Genomic DNA, 22,356 nt, shown 5'->3' with positions numbered 1-22,356 from the left:
CTAAAGAAAACATTAGTGGTGGAGAGCTTCCCTCTCTCCCTCTCTCCCCTCTCTCCCTCCCCTCCCTCACCACTCGCAGCAGACAGAGAGGGATCCGGTAAGGAATAGGGCTGAACTGGGAGGGAGGGCGGTTCATCTGTGAAAAGGAGGCATTGTGAGCCTCATCAGAGAGCATGCCCCTCCCCACCCAGGCCCTCCACACACACTCTGCTCTTAGCTCACATTTTAGGCATTTGTATCAATCCTAAAAGAAGAAATCTCAAAATGAAATGCAGTAATGTCCATATTTGGTTTATTAAGAGACTGCCATGTTAAATTAGAGCTGAACCAATCACTGCCAGATGTAGGAAGATGTGTCTCAGTATTATTTGTGTGAAAAGATTGACAATGTGTGCATTATTTGTATTCTTTAAATGTAAAACACTTCAACAGAAGCATTTTGTTGTTTGCAAATATACAAACAAATTCCACAGAGTCTGTAAATCCATTACGTTTATTTACAAGAAAATGAAAGCATTTGTTAATATCTTTCTCATATGTATACTTAGTCTCAGAAATAGGCCTTCATACATGGTATAGAATAGATCAACATTTATTCAGAGTCTTCTCCAAGCTGTTTTGAAAATACAAATGTTCATCTCCAAAAATACAGAAATATAAAGATTAATTAATTAAAAATTTTCGATGGATGAAAAGTGAAAACGAATGTTTGTCCACAGCTGACGTTAAATTGACTTATTTCTGCTGATTGATATGACTGCACATAGGCTGCATCTCACTTCGGTTGAATGGATTCCTTGCGTCCCTCACTTGCGTTGTTTCCCTGCGACTAGTCCCTCCCACCAGGGAAGCAAGGAGAGACGCAAGGAAACCACGAGAAGCAGGGAAATGAGTTTTAGGAGCAATGGAACGTCGTTTCCTCCGGAGCGTCACGTGAAGCGACGTCCGTTTGTGATGACGCCGCACAGCTGATCGTCTGACAGCAGCCAGTGCATGCGCTGCATCGTCCAATCAGTGAGCGATACACAGTAAGGGGGTGGGGCGAGTGTCTGAGGATTTCACCAGAGGATGGTCTGGTAGTTCCTCCGTTATCGCTCCTCCGTTATCGATCCTCGATCCTCGGTCCTCCGACACAAATAAGGCCACTGGGAACGTTACTCAAGATGGCGCAGACAAATCAACTTCCAGTGACACCGAGCCCGAGGAGTGAGGAAATGAAAAATAACCGAAGTGAGACACACCCAAAGTCCCTTGATCCTCCTTAGCAACGGTCTGCTCTCCTTAGCAACGGTCTGTTAGCGAAAATGAACAACCTCTGGACTGTCCGAGTTGACCAATCATAATTAAGTATTCCATTAAACTGTGTAATAAGGGAAACATTATGTGTATCTGCCCCTGCTGCACCCTGTGTAAGGTAAAATAAAATAGCAGTTGGATATATTTAGATTTTATACTTTAAGTAAAGTGTGATTGCTGAACATTTAAAGCTATCAGAAACAACCAGGGGTTTTATTTATTTATTTATATTCTCTTCATGACTGAGAGAAGCTGTTTGCTCTTCACTGTTTCTCAGTTTAAAAATATATTTCCCCCTCTTCGTACATATTTGAGAGCCAGCTGGGTTATGACTTTATAAATAAATGTAAGATGAATGTTTCCTTGATGATGTACCGTACCAGCTGAATGAATAGAGGTGACGCCGAAACAAATGCTCTATTTCAGCTCCGCTCCCGTGTATGTCTTTCCTACAGAGCTCTTTTTAAAACCAGGCACATGCAATATGTCAAGAGGAAGTTGGCACATTGACAAAACAGAAGTTATAAACACAACTTTAAATGTGTGGTTCTCTCTGTGACATTTCAGAAACTACAAGGCCCTTTTAGACGTGTTCGGGTGGGTCACTGCATTAAGCAATACTTCATAAAGATTGAATTGTGTTTCTATGTGAGGTAGTCTGAAGGAAAGGGTGGATCATGTGGACAAACAACCTCTTTCTGCTGAAGATATTTTTTCTAGGATATTAAAGGGGCCTTATTCTGCTTATGTTCAGGTGTATATCAGTATGTAGTGTCTCTACTTTAAAGAGTCCTCTCCTGCTGATGTTCAGGTGTATATCAGGATGTAGTGTCTCTACTTTAAAGAGTCCTCTCCTGCTGATGATCAGGTGTATATCAGGATGTAGTGTCTCTACTTTAAAGAGTCCTCTCCTGCTGATGTTCAGGTGTATATCAGGATGTAGTGTCTCTACTTTAAAGAGTCCTCTCCTGCTGATGTTCAGGTGTATATCAGGATGTAGTGTCTCTACTTTAAAGAGTCCTCTCCTGCTGATGATCAGGTGTATATCAGTGTGTAGTGTCTCTACTTTAAAGAGTCCTCTCCTGCTGATGTTCAGGTGTATATCAGGATGTAGTGTCTCTACTTTAAAGAGTCCTCTCCTGCTGATGTTCAGGTGTATATCAGTATGTAGTGTCTCTACTTTAAAGAGTCCTCTCCTGCTGATGTTCAGGTGTATATCAGTATGTAGTGTCTCTACTTTAAAGAGTCCTCTCCTGCTGATGTCCAGGTGTATATCAGTATGTAGTGTCTCTACTTTAAGAGTTCTCTCCTGCTGATGTCCAGGTGTATATCAGTATGTAGTGTCTCTACTTTAAAGAGTCCTCTCCTGCTGATGTTCAGGTGTAATTCAGGATGTAGTGTCTCTACTTTAAAGAGTCCTCTCCTGCTGATGTTCAGGTGTATATCAGTATGTAGTGTCTCTACTTTAAAGAGTCCTCGTCTGCTGATGTTCAGGTGTATATGCAGTATGTAGTGTCTCTACTTTAAAGAGTCCTCTCCTGCTGATGTTCAGGTGTATATCAGTATGTAGTGTCTCTACTTTAAAGAGTCCTCTCCTGCTGATGTTCAGGTGTATGTATTGTCTCTACTTTAAAGAGTCCTCTCCTGCTGATGTTCAGGTGTATATCAGTATGTAGTGTCTCTACTTTAAAGAGTCCTCTCCTGCTGATGTTCAGGTGTATATCAGTATCTAGTGTCTCTACTTTAAAGAGTCCTCTCCTGCTGATGTTCAGGTGTATATCAGTATGTAGTGTCTTTACTTTAAAGAGTCCTCTCCTGCTGATGTTCAGGTGTATATCAGTATGTAGTGTCTCTACTTTAAAGAGTTCTCTCCTGCTGATGTTCAGGTGTATATCAGTATGTAGTGTCTCTACTTTAAAGAGTCCTCTCCTCAGTCTCCTGCTGATGTTCAGGTGTATATCAGTATGTAGTGTCTCTACTTTAAAGAGTCCTCTCCTCAGTCTCCTGCTGATGTTCAGGTGTACATCAGTATGTAGTGTCTCTACTTTAAAGAGTCCTCTCCTGCTGATGTTCAGGTGTATATCAGTATAGTGTCTCTACTTTAAAGAGTCCTCTCCTGCTGATGTTCAGGTGTATATCAGTATGTAGTATCTCTACTTTAAAGAGTCCTCTCCTGCTGATGTTCAGGTGTATATCAGTATATAGTGTCTCTACTTTAAAGAGTCCTCTCCTGCTGATGTTCAGGTGTATATCAGTATGTAGTGTCTCTACTTTAAAGAGTCCTCTCCTGCTGATGTTCAGGTGTATATCAGTATAGTGTCTCTACTTTAAAGAGTCCTCTCCTGCTGATGTTCAGGTGTATATCAGTATGTAGTATCTCTACTTTAAAGAGTCCTCTCCTGCTGATGTTCAGGTGTATCAGTATATAGTGTCTCTACTTTAAAGAGTCCTCTCCTGCTGATGTTCAGGTGTATATCAGTATGTAGTGTCTCTACTTTAAAGAGTCCTCGCCTGCTGATGTTCAGGTGTATATCAGTATGTAGTGTCTCTACTTTAAAGAGTCCTCTCCTGCTGATGTTCAGGTGTATATCAGTATGTAGTGTCTCTACTTTAAAGAGTCCTCTCCTGCTGATGTTCAGGTGTATATCAGTATATAGTGTCTCTACTTTAAAGAGTCCTCTCCTGCTGATGTTCAGGTGTATATCAGTATGTAGTGTCTCTACATGTCTCCATGCTTTAATGTTCAAAAAGCTCTTTATTCTTCTCATACTGCCTGTGCTGCAGCACCTCTTTTCACCCTCTGTCTGAAACCAGAGCCCAGTCACTACAGGAGAGGGAACCCCCCCCCCCCCCCAAAGCATAAAAGGGCCCCAATAATTGCCCCCTAAAAACATGTCTCCCATGATTATTTTGTATTATATCTCACATTCTCTCCGTGTGTTTGCAGGTGCTGGAGCTGCAAAAAGATAGCGGCACGACGGAGGAGCAGAGTCTGGATAAAGAGGCGAGGAAATGGGCGAGTCGCGTGGCCCGAGAATACAAGAGCATCATCCACACACAGCGGGTGAGAACCAGATCACACTGAGGAACACATGAAGCTGTAGGCAGGATTCAAGAGGGAGATCCTGTCAACATATCCTGTTGATATATCCACATTCATCAAATGTGAAACTTTACAGCGTAGAGCCAGTGCAGATAAAAGGCAAATACGAGAGGAAATAAGTACAGGGTATACAAATAATAAGCAGCATTAAGAAAGTAGGTAAACATATAAAACAGAAAAAGTGGTAAACTAGCAGCCTGTATTAACATTATTAGTTGTGAAAGTAGATATAAGACATGGTAATTCAGCGTTGCTTCAGACTCAGGTAGCGAATTAGCAACCACATTTTAACTCAAAGAAATATGGTGTGTTGAACTGTTGTGCAATAACAATATGTACAATATAAAACAATGTTTCACAAACTCTCATCCTTCTACATTATTCATTATATTTAGTTAATTAAAGTGGGATACTTAGCCATCACAAATATATGCTATATTACTAATACAAACACCCAGGTACACATAAACAGTTTGGCATCCTTCAGCCCCACTAAACAAAATCTGAACTACCCCTGAAAGTAAACCGGTTACCGTCAGCCTGCCCCGGTTCCTTTGTGTACTGTATATGGATGGATGACAATAAAGTCTCTTATCTTTATGATCTCTTAAATGTCATGTCAAAGTAAAACCTGGTCTACGTAATCTGGGTAATTTCCCTAGTAGATCCTGGAGGACACTCATTTCTAAAGCAGGACTGTCGTTCAGGAAAATCCTGCTTTAGAAATGGTTTGCCTATTTGTGACTTGTTTTTAAAACAGTATAAAAAAGCAGTAAAACACACAAATTAACCTTTTTTTACAAGGAAGTTGTAAATCCATAAATCAGTTTATCAATCATTTAACACATCGCCATTTGCTGTCGTATGTTCCTTGTGTGGTTACAAAAACAGCGGAACATAACATTAACTGTGTTACATTAGTTGGTGTAAGGTTATTTCTCATTGTTGGAAGTAGCAAAGCACCAAATGCCAATACTATAAATAATGCATCGGGTGCGGAGTAGTGGTGAGGATCAATAGAAACAAAACACAGGCACTCACAGATGTCCTGTCTTTTGTTCGTGTTTATTTTTGCTTGAATTTCTTCACATTTTGGCAAATTAGCATCAGCGAAAATATGTTAAATAGACTTTGTGATGATTCTCAGACAATTTATAAATTATTTCTCTTTGATTTTAAGCAGATTTACAGATGTTAAAACCGGGTTCCAGCGGGTTCTTAAAAACTCTTAATTTTGATAATCAGAATTTAAGGCCTTAAAAAGTCTTAAATATGATCAAAAAAATAAGAAAGGTCTTAAATATGATTTTGAAAGTCTTCAAAATGATGGGATTTGAAAGGTACTTCTGTGTTGCGATAGCGTCTAAATATTTTTGGGGGGAAATGTCCGTGCTGCAAAGTAACCAGTACGGTAAGAGCCTTTCAGTTCCCCCCAACAATCTGTATTGAAATAAATCAACATGGAACCAGTAATCACTAACTTTGTTTCCCCCGGCCCCTTATCGGAGAACACCCGACTAGTAACCTAGCAACCAAGCTTCAGCTAGCGGCAGTCAGAAACTCAGGTATCTTCGAATCTACTTACAAATAAATATGGGGAAGTGTAAGTTCAGTGGAGGGGACGTGTTTGAAGCCCGCTGCACCTTTTGCAAACAAAATGTGTGTTTGTTTTGCTAGTGCAGCTACTCCCGCAAAAACATCGGGGGACCTCCGGGCGACGTTTGAGTCTACGTCAACCCTAAAAGCGGAGGTGCTGTGGACGCTAAATACCGCAGCTAAACACCAATCATACAACAACATGAAGACAGCAGAGCTCTATAGCTCTTGTCACTCACTCACACACATGCACACACACACACACACACACACACACACACACACACACACACACACACACACACACACACACACACACACACACTTTTTGGCTAACACAGTTCTGTGTACTGTTATGTTCAGTCATCGTTCTCATGTTGAACATGAATACATTTACTTTGTAAATAATTATGGGACGTATTTCTTCTTTCATAGCAATTTTCCTTCATACTTTCTTGCCGTGAAATAGGTCCTAAATTCTATTCAAAGTGGTCTTAAAAAGTCTTACATTTGAGTTGGTGAAACCTGCAGGAGCCCTGTAAAATGTATTGAAGGAAGTTAAAGAGGTCAGTGTTGTGTTAATGACTAACGAATATATGTTCCCACTACACTGGAATTTGTCCTTTTACTGTAACCACGTAGGTTAGTTTGATATTAATAAGCCTGGGATCATAAAATCATGAGCCATGTGTGAAGGGAAATATGAGGGAGTGATGCAATACAGGATAAGACTTCCTTATCATTACTTAATTGTCACCCATTATTTTATTGTAAACAGGTGAAGATAAGGAATTGCATGACGTTTATTTTCCAGCAAACAAGGATCAACGCACTTCCATTAATAAGGAAATGAGTCGCTCTCTCTCAGAATCCATATCCGGTTTATTAAGTCGCTCTTTATTACACAGAACTGGCTTTGCTGTTTTGATACATATCATAAATATAGTAAGAGAAAATGCCATTTAAAAACAATATTTAAAAAAAACGAAAAATATATCTAAATTAAAATGGAAGTGCTATTCTGTTTTTTTAAAAGCTGTAGTTTTACACCGAAATTGTCCAATAAATGTGCCAAAATTCTCATGAAGTTCAAAATAAATATGTAATGCAAATAAATAAAGTCTCAAAGATGTTCGTTAATGAAGTTTCTCTCGAGTAAAATGTCTTCAATACATAGATTTATTTGTTATTATTGGGTTTAAATCCTGTGTTTTTATAACTTTATGATGACATTAGTATTTGTTGTGATGTGTTTTCAGGCTATGGAGGGATACGGGACGCAGGAGTCCTCAGAGCAGAACAACACTGAGCTGGAGACCAAGATGGAGGTCGCCAGGCAGAGTCTCCGGAGGGCAGAGGTAACTTGTGTGTGTGTGATCTTGTTCCTGAATGTGGCCCCAGTGCTCCCTCTAGTGGTTAAACAGATGAAATGACACAGACTAGGCTCAAATACTACTGTGCTACAATCCAATGTTGTATTTTTCCAGGGTGTACCTGAAATGCAAAAATGCATAATTTGTATCATTGCTGTGAAACAAAAAAAACCTCATGTGTAAGAGAGACAATAAATGTTAACTTTAAGCTAATTAACTCAAAATATAAGCCAAAAATTACCGCTATAAGTAACACGCATAGAAATATTGTTTCAGCATGTCGTCATGTTTTATTGATTTATCTTGCAGACGGTGAAAGTGAAGGCCGAGGCTCGTCTGGAGTTGCTTCGGCAGGCGGGTGTTGCCGTGGAAACGTGGCTGAAGAGCGCCATGAACCAAGTGATGGAGGAGCTGGAGAACGAGCGCTGGAACAACCTCAATACCCATGATCCTTCACTCTCTGTAAGACCCACAACTGCACAACTCTTACACATTATTTTTCATATTTGTAACCTCTTTTAGTTGTCATCAAACTTCAGAGGTGGGAGGTAGTGGAGTACAAATACTTTGTTACTGCACTCAAGTACATTTGTCTGGTATCAGTACTTTACTCCACTACTTATTTTTCTTACGACTTTTTACACAAATACCTGTACTTTCTACTTCTCACATTTTGAACACAAATACCTGTACTTTCTACTTCTTACATGTTGAACACAAATACCTGTACTTTCTACTTCTTACATGTTGAACACAAATATCTGTACTTTCTACTTCTCACATGTTGAACCCAAATACCTGTACTTTCTACTTCTTACATGTTGAACACAAATACCTGTACTTTCTACTTCTCACATGTTGAACCCAAATACCTGTACTTTCTACTTCTTACATGTTGAACACAAATACCTGTACTTTCTACTTCTTACATATTGAACACAAATACCTGTACTTTCTACTTCTCACATATTGAACACAAATACCTGTACTTTCTACTTCTTACATGTTGAACACAAATACCTGTACTTTCTACTTCTTACATGTTGAACCCAAATACCTGTACTTTCTACTTCTTACATGTTGAACTCAAATACCTGTACTTTCTACTTCTTACATGTTGAACTCAAATACCTGTACTTTCTACTTCTTACATGTTGAACACAAATACCTGTACTTTCTACTTCTTACATTTTGAACCCAAATACCTGTACTTTCTACTTCTTACATGTTGAACTCAAATACCTGTACTTTCTACTTCTCACATTTTGAACACAAATACCTGTACTTTCTACTTCTTACATGTTGAACCCAAATACCTGTACTTTCTACTTCTTACATGTTGAACTCAAATACCTGTACTTTCTACTTCTCACATTTTGAACACAAATACCTGTACTTTCTACTTCTTACATGTTGAACCCAAATACCTGTACTTTCTACTTCTTACATGTTGAACTCAAATACCTGTACTTTCTACTTCTTACATGTTGAACACAAATAGCTGTACTTTCTACTTCTTACATTTTGAACCCAAATACCTGTACTTTCTACTTCTTACATGTTGAACACAAATACCTGTACTTTTTACTTCTTACATGTTGAACACAAATACCTGTACTTCTACTTTTTACATGTTGAACACAAATACCTGTACTTTCTACTTCTTACATGTTGAACACAAATACCTGTACTTTCTACTTCTTACATGTTGAACACAAATACCTGTACTTTCTACTTCTTACATGTTGAACACAAATACCTGTACTTTCTACTTCTTACATGTTGAACTCAAATACCTGTACTTTCTATTCTTACATGTTGAACACAAATACCTGTACTTTCTACTTCTTACATGTTGAACACAAATACCTGTACTTTCTACTTCTTGCATGTTGAACTCAAATACCTGAACTTTCTACTTCTTACATGTTGAACTCAAATACCTGTACTTTCTATTCTTACATGTTGAACACAAATACCTGTACTTTCTACTTCTTACATGTTGAACACAAATACCTGTACTTTCTACTTCTTGCATGTTGAACTCAAATACCTGTACTTTCTACTTCTTACATGTTGAACACAAATACCTGTACTTTCTACTTCTTACATGTTGAACCCAAATACCTGTACTTTCTACTTCTTACATGTTGAACTCAAATACCTGTACTTTCTACTTCTTACATGTTGAACTCAAATACCTGTACTTTCTACTTCTTACATGTTGAACTCAAATACCTGTACTTTCTACTTCTCACATGTTGAACTCAAATACCTGTACTTTCTACTTCTTACATGTTGAACTCAAATACCTGTACTTTCTACTTCTTACATGTTGAACTCAAGTACCTGTACTTTCTACTTCTCTCATTTTCCAAACAGCTGGTTCCTTTAGTCTGAATGTGTGTTTGGTGCGTGATCATTATTCTTCAGAGTCACTGCGTGCCTATTGATTGGAACACGATCCGTGTATCCATCACTTCCTGGTCTTCTCTAAAGAAGAGGGACCAATGGAAACGTTGTCATGTTGCCGTTGTTCAGCATGGAAACATTCATTAGCTAACAATGACATTATTGTTCTGTTAATATAAAGGGAGGTCAGGTACTCTTTAAAGCAGCTGCTAGCTATGGGTACTTTTTACTGAAGTACACTTCAAAGCCTTTTTACTTTCACTTGAGTAAAGAAGTTTAGTCAGTACTTCTACTTTTACCAGAGTATTTTTAAACATGAGTATCTGTACTTCTACTTGAGTAAAGGATGTGTGTACTTTTGACATATGTGCCAAACTCTGTTGTAACCATAAGAGTGCAGATAATCAATTGTGATCAGTTACATATAATATCTTTAATTTTCCTGCAGGGAACGGCGGATTTGGAGCGAGAGGACGAGGAGGAGATGGAGGACAGCGGGGAGGTTTTAGACGACAGCAGCTCGAGTCCCTCCAGCACCTTGAAGAACTATCCGCTCACCTGCAAAGTCCTCTACTCCTACAAGGTACCGTAGAAAACACAATAGTGGGAAAAATTGATTGAATACAAAAGAAAAATGAGCGACAACACAAATTGAGAGTTGGAACCAGACCATGATGTTGCCTAAGGTAGAAAGCTTCCATGTCACTTTTTTTAACATTTATCACATTACAACCGAACATTCCCAACATTAGACATTTGGCAGATTACAAAATAATGCTAACAAATCTATAAAATAAAAAGTATCCAGTTGCTAGAAATCATTTAGCTTTCAGTTTAGTTTTTTAACAAATGCTGTTTCCTTGTTTGCAGTCGTCGCAGCCAGATGAGCTGACCATCGAGGAGCAGGAGATCTTGGAGGTCATTGATGACGGAGACATGGAGGACTGGGTCAAGGTGCGCTAAATATACATTCACTAATTCAAGTTAAGCATGTTTGATATCAACTTAAAAGGGCTATTCGTTTAGAATTGTAAGTACAATGTCTCAGAAGTATGTAGCTACTAATACACAAAAGTACTCGGTTGGATATCCCTGCTGCAGAATATTTTAACCCCAGCTCATTGTGTTTATTTGATGACGTTTGCTGTGGACTTTCCCACTGAAAGTCAAAGTCAACTTAATTATCAATCTTTCAGTTTGTGTGTAGAGAGATCGAAATACCGTTTCCCACAATCCCGAATACAAATATATATACAAATATGTATATCCTATATATACACAATCAACAGACACATGTATACCTGTATCGGCCTGGCCGATTATCGGGGCCGATATTCCGCATTTGACAGATTATCGGTATCGGCCTTTTTTTTATCAAATTGCCGATAAAACTTTGGCTCTGATGCGGCCGTTTCTCTGGCTTCAGTCACCACTCTTGTGTACATGAGCAATGTCCCGCCTCAGCGCTATCTGATAGGCTATCACTGAAGATTTTCTGGGCGGGAGCCAGCCAGTGAGGCTGGACCTTCTCAGATTACAGGCAGGTGCGAAGAACGCAGACACAGACTGAAGCAAGCAGCAGCGCTGAGCGACATGTGTTAAACCGAAGTTCAATAAACATCCCATTCCCCTATGCTGAGGTTGCAAAAACACGATCTTATGATCCAATTCTATCAGTTTCCCAGTTACACAGGGATGCGGGAAGTCAGTCAGAGTTGGGGGTGCGTGCAGCGTCTCGCAGCGGAGTAACTGTGGTGCGGAGGGGAGGGGGGGGGGCTGCGAGTGGAGCCTCGCAGTTTTTCAGGTCGATATGTGAAGCTCATTAGCTAGCCAACATGTATCCAGCTGATGGTTAGCAACATATTAGAAGTGAGGCTACTAGACTAACGTTAGGTCTACTGCAATAGCCTCGCTTTTAATAGTTTGCAAAACATTAGCTAGCACCAGGGTTTTGCAGTTGCTAGCAGCTTATTGGGATGTTATGCTAGATAGACAGGCATTGGTTTGATATAATAAATTAAGCATTATTGTTAGTTAAGCATGTCAGCCTGCTGCCCCACTTCTTGTCTCTCTCTAACTCATTGCAGATGGCTGCACTAAAGAAAAGGGCACAGAGAGGAAACCAGTTGTAAGATGTTTAAAAGTTCATTAAACATAATATATGCTTAAATGCATTTCAAAGAAGTTGTGTTGGAGTTTGTGTTATTCTACATTTTGACACCAAGATTTTCTGATTTTACTGCAAATGTATATCGGTTCCAAATATCGGTTATCGGTCTCCTTGATTACTAATAATCGGTATCGGTATCGGCCTTGAAAAAGCCATATCGGTCGATCCCTAATATATACAAAATAACAGTCACAGTGTTTCCCACAGATCTGAAATATACTTGGGGGGTGGGTGGTAGCGGGGGGGGGGGGGGGTTGAGGTGACGTGCAACAACATTAACATTAACCTTTCTGTTGGTCGCTTGTTAGCAGACCCTTCACGCGATGGCAGAGTGAACAGGTACAGGCAGGGCCCATAATGATAGCCATATAGTTTAAATCTACTACCCACACATGAACATATGGAAATGGGTTACTATTTAAAAAAATTAATGTATTTATAAATGTATTTAGGAACCTATCCATGTGATTTTTAGTGGGGGACGATCTCAAATCCTCTTGGGGTGTCCAGGGGCATGCCCCCCCGGTAAGATTTTATTTTGGAGTTAAATGCATCAATCTGGTGCATTTTGAGGGGAAAATAAAGAGACTAGATCTATGGAAACACCTATATTAAACAGAACTGTATACATTTCAATAATCATAAAATCATGGCCATAACCAACAACATCCCATTTCCAATATGAAAAAAACACTGAAACTTGTTTATTAATTTATTTTTGGTTCATTTATAGTTGTGAGTGTGTCTGGGCTCCTGAATCAGCCTCTCCTGTCTCCCTCCTCTCCTCCCTGCTCCTCTTTGAGGCAGCAGCAAAGACTAGTTTTCTCTCAACAAGTTTTAAAAGTGTATCTTACCTTTTTTCACCTAGTTAACTTTTTATTTATTTATTCATGCATATTTTACTAATCACATTACATTTCATTTAGCTGACGCTTTTATCCAAAGCGACCAATTACAGGGACATTCTCCCTGGAGTAACTAAGGGCTAAGTGCCTTACTCAAGGGCACACTAGTGGTGGTGTTCCTGGCGGGATTTGAACTCACAGCCTTCCGATCTTCAGCCCACCTCACTATCCATTAGACCAATCACTACCCTCTCAAATGGAAATATGTGTTTACATAAATGGTGACCACACCGTTTGAGACCCACTGAGAACTTAGACTAAGTTAACTATCTAAACACTCAGAGAGTCCTTTACCTCACCTGAGCTGAGCTTATCCCGAGCTTGAATGACACACAGAGACCAATCAAGGGCTTTGATTTATGATCTGTATGACAGTGGCCATGTCGGCAGGCCACATCATGTGGACAGCCAGTCACCCTGTGTGAGGCAGGCCACTTAACAGGCCAGAAGGAGGCGAGATCTGTGCAAGGGAGCGAGGGATCATTGTCCACAAGTTAATCGATCGCAGATGGCGTGGAATACAAAAAAAACATAGAAAAAAAACTAAATGGGTCGCAAAATATACTTGGGCGGCCGTTAATATACCTGGGCGGCCAAGTATAGTCTATATGTGGGAAACCCTGAGTCACTTAAATACCTTTGAGGTACATTAGTGCAAGATTGTCCATAGCAGCGTAAAAAGTGTCTGGTGCTGGATGTGAGTGTCTGTGTGGGGTGTTAAAGTCCAGTGGGGGGAGGGGGGAGAGTTCAGCTCCCTGACAGCCTGGTGGGAAAATATGTTCTTTAGTCGGGTGGTGCTCGACCTCGGCTTGAAAGTGTATATTTTCTGCATTTTCTCTAGGCCAGAAACCGCAGTGGGCTGGTGGGCTACGTCCCGGAGAAATACCTGCAGCTGCCCTCCTCCAACAGTCTGCTCAGCATGCTGCAGGCTCTCGCTGCTCTGGACGCTCGCTCTCACTCCTCCAGTAACTCCACCGAGCCGGAAACTGAACTCCCAACAGGATCCGTCAACGGAGACTCCAGCGGTGAGGGGAAAATTATGTTTTCACATTCCATTTAGTCCTATTTTCTGTTAGAAAAATATCACTGGTCACCGGCTTGAGCTTCAATCTCAGGATCCATGTATCTGTGATCCTCTCTGGATGGAAGCAGTCATCACATACAGAGCATCAAGTAGTTCCTGAGCAGTGTCCTTCACATGCTGATATCCAAGAGAGGGAGTTACACAGTCACACGATGGAGGAATAGAAAGCAGTATTCATTTCATTTCATTTCAAACCTTTATTTAACCAGATTATTCAATGTTTAGTTCAGATTAGCTCCATGTCAGAAATGAGCATGATTGATGTCTCTCTCCATAGAGGCTGAATCATCATGTTCATCACATAGCTATCATCTGTCTCAAACAGTCCTGATGCTCTTCTAGGTCATCACACATCCTGTCATGTTCACAGCTACAGTTGGGATACCTTTGTTATCACGTTACTCTCATGTTGGAAGAGGACCTTCAGTGTTTTCCCAACAGTTTCTCAACCTGTCCTCCTCTTGCTGCAGTGTCGTTTGCCAAGGCGCTGTACGACTACGCGGGACAAACAGAGGACGAGTTGTCATTTCCGGAAGGCGCCATCATCCGGATCCTGAGCAGAGAAACCCACGAGGACGACGGTTTCTGGGAGGGGGAGTTTAACGGGGTTGTTGGTGTTTTCCCCGCCGTCCTGGTGGAGGATCTGACTTGCGGTAGCGAGAACGGAGACGGACAAAAAGATGGCGGCAGTGCACAGGTGTGTTGGAAGTAGTCTCTTAGTCGAGACCACCTTATCCGAGACCAAGACATTACCAAGACCGGAGAGTACCAAGACAAGACCAAGACAAGACCAAGACATTACCAAGACATTACCAAGACATTACCAAGACAAGACCAAGACATTACCAAGACAAGACCAAGACAAGACCAAGACATTACCAAGACATTACCAAGACATTACCAAGACATTACCAAGACCGGAGAGTACCAAGACAAGACCAAGACATTACCAAGACCGGAGAGTACCAAGACAAGACCAAGACATTACCAAGACAAGACCAAGACATTACCAAGACCGGAGAGTACCAAGACAAGACCAAGACATTACCAAGACCGGAGAGTACCAAGACAAGACCAAGACATTACCAAGACAAGACCAAGACATTACCAAGACCGGAGAGTACCAAGACAAGACCAAGACATTACCAAGACCGGAGAGTACCAAGACAAGACCAAGACATTACCAAGACAAGACCAAGACATTACCAAGACCGGAGAGTACCAAGACATTACCAAGACAAGACCAAGACATTACCAAGACAAGACCAAGACATTACCAAGACAAGACCGGAGAGTACCAAGACAAGACCAAGACATTACCAAGACCGGAGAGTACCAAGACAAGACCAAGACATTACCAAGACAAGACCAAGACATTACCAAGACCGGAGAGTACCAAGACAAGACCAAGACATTACCAAGACCGGAGAGTACCAAGACAAGACCAAGACATTACCAAGACCGGAGAGTACCAAGACAAGACCAAGACATTACCAAGACAAGACCAAGACATTACCAAGACAAGACCAAGACATTACCAAGACAAGACCAAGACATTACCAAGACAAGACCAAGACATTACCAAGACCGGAGAGTACCAAGACCAAGACATTACCAAGACCGGAGAGTACTAAGACCAAGACATTACCAAGACCGGAGAGTACTAAGACCAAGACATTACCAAGACCGGAGAGTACTAAGACCAAGACATTACCAAGACCGGAGAGTACTAAGACCAAGATATTAGCAAGACCGGAGAGTACTAAGACCAAGACATTACCAAGACCGGAGAGTACCAAGACCAAGACATTACCAAGACCGGAGAGTACCAATACAAGACCAAGACATTACCAAGACATTACCAAGACCGGAGAGTACTAAGACCAAGACATTACCAAGACCGGAGAGTACCAAGACAAGACCACAGCAAGAGCACAGCAGCTGAGGCCCTCTGGGCGGGGCCCCCTGCGCAAGGCGGGGCCCCATGCAGCCTTCGTGATTGGCCTGTAGGGAGGGGCGGCCCTGGCCACACACACACACATTCTCTCTCTCACTCAGGAGTTTGCGCTCAGTGAAAGCCCCGTAAGCCAGCCATACACACACACACATAAATGTAACGACATCTTCACTGCAAGAGTGTGTGTGAACGGGGTGGCGAGAGGTGAGGGGGTAGCAGCCGGTATAGACCAGTGCCATGTTTACAAACATTGCGGCGCATGAGGGCAAAGATTCGGGATCACGTGAAGTCACGTTATTGGTTGAATTTTTTAAACAGGGCGTTTTACATCCAATCACATCCCCAGCAACAGCCGTGGTCTCGACCATGGATGTATAATAAGACCGGTCTCGAGTACTACAACACTGGTTGGAAGATATGCTTTATTTCTTTAAAAAGTCTGGCTTTATTTGCAGAATTCTTCCGTTCTCCTTTCTGATACTTATTGTAAGTCTCATTTCTCCCCTGCTGTTTTCCAGGCGTCCCCCTCCCCGTTGGCTCAGATCGGAGGATCCCCTCGCAGCCCTTTCCAGCCTCTGCACAGCAGCCCCCTGCAGACCCCCACCCTGCAGACCCCCACCCTTTCCTCCCCCCTCTCCAGCCCCAGCAGCGCCTCCGCCTCCCCTACAGGACGACCCCCCACCTACCACAACGGACACCACAGGCCCCCCCCAGCCCCCCACAAAAGCCCCTTTCAGAGTAAGATTTACTGTATTAGAGGTCACCTATTGTGAAAAATCCACTTTTCATAAAAGATTCTCTCTCTTTTTGATCCATTTCTATAAAAACCTGTCTGAAAATGAGCTGATCAGATTTTGGCCACTTTATGATGTCATAAGGATGTGTTGGCTTGTGTAACCATTAGCCAATCAGCAACAAGGTAACCCCCCCCCCCCTTATCACCTGAATCTCCTCTAGAGCACCATTGAGTTCTTTGTAACCAAATGTCTCTCAGAGGGGCGTGGGGAGGGGCTTCTTATTTTCATCTCAAGTAACAGACAGAGAATCAGCACTTTGGAAGCAGGGCTGAAACAGAGGGGATTATGGGTAATGCTGCAATGATCTGTTTGGGGTTTCAGCCAATCAGAGACAGGCTCTGTATATATATGGGACCTGTAGTATATTGATGAAAAACAGTATCATAGGGGACCTTTAAGTGACGCTGATCTGTGCTCTCTGCTCTCTTCAGGTCCGGTCCAAGGCTCCCCTCAACCCCCCAAATACCCAGAGAGCAGCTCCGGCACCATTCGACCTGTGAGTGCACACACTCTAGAAATAATTTACATACTTAGATTTAATATGAAACCATTCAATATTTGTCGGTGTGGAAGTAATAATTGTAATTAACAATTTATTGATTTGAGCCAGCGTAAAAACAGAAGTGTGTGTGTGTGTGTGTGTGTGTGTGTGTGTGTGTGTGTGTGTGTGTGTGTGTGTGTGTGTGTGTGTGTGTGTGTGTGTGTGTGTGTGTGTGTGTGTGTGTGTGTGTGTGTGTGTGTGTGTGTGTGTGTGTGTGTGTGTGTGTGTGTGTGTGTGTGTGTGTGTGTGAGAACAAGCAGCGAAGACACACGCGGAACATTTAGTTCCAGTTTTCATTCTTCATATCTGAAATAACAACCCAATAAATACTACAGAGGAAACGGAAACACTGAAACTATAACTAATCGACTAATGAAAAATTGCTCGATTAACACTTCATTAGTCGACTAGTGATGCATCGACTATTTGGGGGCAGCCCTAGCAACAACAATACGAGGTATATTAATAACTGGATGTTTGTTCAGGTCCGCGCCGCCCCCCCGCCCCCGAAGCAGCACCCTCGCGGCCAGGTGAAGCGCCGAGAGGAGGTGGAAATCACTCTGGTGTGAAGGCGTCGACACCCTGGAGGTGACGGCTGCTTTTGAACCAGAGCGGACTTCTTCACGGCTCTGAACGCACTCCCAAAGGAACCCAGAGGAAACTAAAAACACACCTGAAGGCTTTTTATCTTTCATCACCTCATCAGGGTCAGTGTGCTGCGGAGGATCATTGTGCCTTTCTCTGAACTATACTCCCGTCCTTCAAAAAGAGCAGATATTTTATTCATCCTCTCTGATCCGTAACGTCCAGCTCTTCACTCCGGACGGGACTGACTTCACAGTCCTGACTAAACGTATCGATAACAGACAGAATACCTGCTGTTAAGTGTCCTGAAATATCAGTCCTGGTATCAGTTTTCAAATTCTCTGCTCATAGTAAATGATATAGTGATGACTGGCGGATAATACAATGTATTTTACCCAAACGGTAAAACCTGTTGAATGCAAGAATCACTATAAAAGGTGATTCCGCTCCACACAGGGACCATTTACGCATCTTTTATTGCCATTATGCTTTCTGGTTGCACAATGAAATGCAGTTTTAGCCCAGTGTTTTGAGACAGAAGTGTAAAAAGCAGCAACAAACAACAATAGTGAATTCTCTGGGCAGATTATATGCCCACCATCTCCAACATTAAAAACCAGCGAAACACTGTTTGCACAACTTTAGTGCATCAATAATGTAAACCAAGTCGAGGCGTCGAGCAGAGAGCATAAAGAACGGCTTCTACTGTAAAAATGAGATTGATATTAACTTTAAATCAAACCCTTTGTGAGAAAATGTATAATATGTTCCCAAAAGAGCTTCAGATCCTTCAGTTATATGATTGGACAGAGTGAACTATACCCCATAAATAATGAGAAACACAATCATTATTACGAGAAAACCTGTAAAGGGAGGGCTACAAAGTCATAACCCTTCATTATTGGTGTATTTTTAATGAGGATATAAAAAGGGCAGGGCAATATTATGTTAATATTGTGATATGAGACTCAATATCCATGCATTTTTTATATATCAAATACTTTCCTGGTTTTAAAATCTGCATTACTTCAAAGAAACGTCACCTTCAAGGTCCCACGTCATGGCCGTTTCTGCTGATCATAATTCCATTGTTGAGGTCGACTAGAATAGATTTACATTGTTCAATGTTCCAAACTCACATTGGTTTCTCACAGCATCTCTGTGTAGTCTGTGTATTCACTCTCTGTACTAGAGCTCCTGCCCCCCTCCCCCCCCCCCTGTGAGCCCAGTGGCCGACAGCGAGACACAGCAAAACCCAGCCCGAACACACACACAGACTCACAGCCTCGCCGCGTCCCGCCGTCTCAGGGAGATATCTAAAATATCTCTATCAAGGCATTATTAAAATATATATGTTGTTCCTACTGCGAAAGCAGCGATCTTCCGTGTATATAAATATCAGGAAATATCTTTTTAAAAAGTGTATATTAAGGATTTCAACCATATCGCCCAGTTGTCTCTCACTATATCACTTCCTGTGTGGCTCTGACTCTTTTATTTCCTCAAGCTGTTTTTACAATTGGATTTCTTCTATGCAACACCTTCATCAGGACATGTTCTGAACATGAAGCTCCAACAGGAAACCCAAAGTCTCCAAACACACACACACACTCGATCAAAACGGGACGAGGCTGGTCCTCTCCTGAAAAAAAAACACAACAAAGGGAAAAGTGGCAATTTTAGTTTAGATCGTTTATGTCAGTAGGGAGAATCTCCTAGAAATCAAAATCCTTTGACCTTTTTAATTCTCAAACGTACGTTAGTTTCCTTTGCACCCGATGCGAGGAAAGTCCTAAAGGGAGAAGCGTCGAGCGCGCTTGTGTCGTCTAACGTTTCCTTTGTTGTAAAATAAAGATCTAGAAATGTTATTCCAGCCGGTAGAAGTTGCCGGTTGCTCGTCGAGTTGGTGACAGTTTACACTGAGGTGCCGTTTATTAAACATGCCTTTATTTTTAAGGAGGGAAACATCCTGAGCTGCTAGCTGTCCGATTAAAAAAAACAAAAAAAATGTATACTGTCATAGTGAAGCACTTTTTGATGTCTTCTTATTCCTTCTCAGTATTGTGGATGTGTGTTGAATATTTTGTGTACCTGCTATATTGGTATGAATACTTTCCTTTCTTTTATCTTGCGTTATTTAGCCTTAAATAGCCGTTGTAGTGTCTTTGATTGTGATGTGTTTTTGAAATAGTTTACAGAGAGCTTGGAGATGGATATCCGTACAAATACTAGCACCGCTTATTTTTGTTTCCTGTAGAATTAGGATTAAAAATGAAACCTATTCAAACCTTTTGTTTAAGTTGGATCATAGGAAAAAGAGATATCTGTCAGCCGTGTTCTCGTTGATCTCCTTGAGATCTGAATGACATCAAACTTGTTTTTGAAGTTTGCGTTCACCCTGTTGTATCGATGAGAACATAAACAGTGGTCGGACTGAAGTTAAAGTCTGGATCAGAAATTCAGCGACAAACTGCCCACACTCACAAAGGGAGCTCTGCAGAGGCTGCTGAGCGACGTATTTACACCCGTGGATGTTTAACTGTATTTATTGTGTACAAATAAATGTGAAATAAAGATAGCTTAATGAAACGGAACAAACATGTCTCCAGTTTTTCTTTCTGTACCTGTTTTAATACTTAAGATGCAACTAAACAATGCTACCAAACAGTCAAACATGAGCTTTAAACAATAGAAACACCATTAGACTGAAAATCAAGACGGAGACAATATCTTTCACAACGCAAAACAAGAAAAAAGGTAAAATAATCAGATAAAAAGACTAAAGAAAGCACGAGGAGTCATTTGTGAGCTTATTTGATTTGTTTTGACCATATAATAGATGTTTTGTTTCATATATTCAACACAGTCTCACGGCATTTCGTGTTTTAGTCACAAAATTAATCTATTGATTCGTGTTCAACGCGATTTTCACATTTTTTTCGTGTCACACCGAACGATTTTAAAAGCAATGTAAATAACAACAAATTCGAAGGAAAAAGAGAAAAATAATTATTCAGATTTCAGTATTCTGACACAGAACAATTTTAGAAGCAATGTATTAATATTGGTAGCATGTTTCGTGCCTGCACCAAATAATAACAAATTATAAGGAAATATTTTTTTTTTAAATACAGATTTCAGTATTCTGCGGCTCTTTGCCCCATTTCTTTTCTTTTCCTCACAGCAAAAAAAACTTTGACATTATACTATTTCAAATAAAAGGGTTAGGCTAAGATATTGAGTAAGAAAATGTTTTTATGAACCACACAGCTTCCGGTCTTCCAAGACCCGACCGGACAAAAAGACGTGTTGCAGGCACGAAACATACCAATAGAAATACATTGCTTTTAAAATCGTTCTGTGTCACACGAAAAAAAGGGGGAAATCGTGTTGGTGAACACGAATCAATAGATTAAATTAATTTCGTGACTATAACACGAAATGCCGTGAGACTGGGTTGATATATTATACATTACACTACTCCTAGTTTATAGCCTACTATAAGCCATCAGAACAACCTTCTGGATCCGCACCAGTCTGGTTTCAAGGCAGGCCACTCCACAGAAACTGCTCTCATTGCTGTCACTGAGGAACTGCACACGGCTAAAGCAGCCTCCCTCTCCTCTGTCCTCATCCTGTTGGACCTGTCTGCTGCATTCGACACGGTGAACCATCAGATCCTCCTTCGCACTCTCCAAGAACTTGGAGTTTCAGGCTCTGCACTTTCCCTCCTCCCCTCATACCTCAAAGACCGTACCTACAGGGTAACTTGGAGAGGGTCGGAGTCCGACCCTTGTCAATTAACTACAGGGGTCCCTCAGGGCTCTGTTCTTGGTCCCCTCCTCTTCTCCCTGTACACAAACTCGCTCGGATCTGTCATTAGCCCGCATGGTTTCTCATACCACTGCTACGCTGACGACACCCAATTAATTCTGTCCTTTCCCCGCTCAGAGACCCAGGTCGTCGCACGCATCTCTGCTTGTTTAGCTGACATCTCTCAGTGGATGTCTGCTCATCATCTCAAGCTCAACCTTGACAAGACTGAACTGCTTTTCCTTCCGGGAAAAGATTGTCCCACTCTTGACCTAACTATCAACATCGGCCCCTCTGTTGTTTCCCCGACTCAGACTGCAAGGAATCTGGGTGTGACCCTAGATAACAACCTGTCCTTCACTGCAAACATCGCTGCTACAACCCGCTGCTGCAGATACACACTTTTCAACATCAGGAGGATGCGTCCCCAGCTGACCCAGAAAGCCACGCAGGTTCTGGTCCAGGCTCTCGTCACCTCACGCCTAGACTACTGCAACTCCCTCCTGGCTGGTCTACCTGCATGTGCCATCCGACCTCTGCAGCTCATCCAGAATGCAGCGGCTCGTCTGGTCTTCAACCTTCCAAAATTTTCCCACACCACGCCGCTCCTCCGCTCCCTCCACTGGCTTCCGGTAACTGCTAGAATCCACTTCAAGACAATGGTACTTGCGTACCATGCTGCGAATGGATCTGGCCCTTCCTACATCCAGGACATGGTTAAACC

At 41.6% G+C, this 22,356-nt stretch overlaps 1 protein-coding gene across 1 annotated transcript in view; it reads left to right on the top strand.

The window, feature by feature from the left end:
* Positions 1-20,407, top strand: part of LOC117458804 (F-BAR and double SH3 domains protein 2-like) — a 65,101-nt gene extending 44,694 nt beyond the window's left edge. The window contains exons 11-20 of the mRNA XM_034099475.2: positions 4,244-4,360; positions 7,255-7,353; positions 7,678-7,830; positions 10,229-10,363; positions 10,651-10,734; positions 13,697-13,880; positions 14,410-14,636; positions 16,415-16,634; positions 17,125-17,189; positions 17,720-20,407. Of these exons, the coding sequence (XP_033955366.1) occupies positions 4,244-4,360; positions 7,255-7,353; positions 7,678-7,830; positions 10,229-10,363; positions 10,651-10,734; positions 13,697-13,880; positions 14,410-14,636; positions 16,415-16,634; positions 17,125-17,189; positions 17,720-17,803 (1,368 nt within the window). The 3' untranslated portion in view covers positions 17,804-20,407. The remainder of the gene's footprint in view (positions 1-4,243; positions 4,361-7,254; positions 7,354-7,677; positions 7,831-10,228; positions 10,364-10,650; positions 10,735-13,696; positions 13,881-14,409; positions 14,637-16,414; positions 16,635-17,124; positions 17,190-17,719) is intronic.
* Positions 20,408-22,356: the final 1,949 nt, after the last annotated feature.

Source organism: Pseudochaenichthys georgianus, chromosome 14, assembly GCF_902827115.2.
Source record: "Pseudochaenichthys georgianus chromosome 14, fPseGeo1.2, whole genome shotgun sequence".
Lineage (NCBI taxonomy): Eukaryota > Metazoa > Chordata > Actinopteri > Perciformes > Channichthyidae > Pseudochaenichthys > Pseudochaenichthys georgianus.
This window is presented reverse-complemented; position numbering and strand designations above follow the sequence as displayed.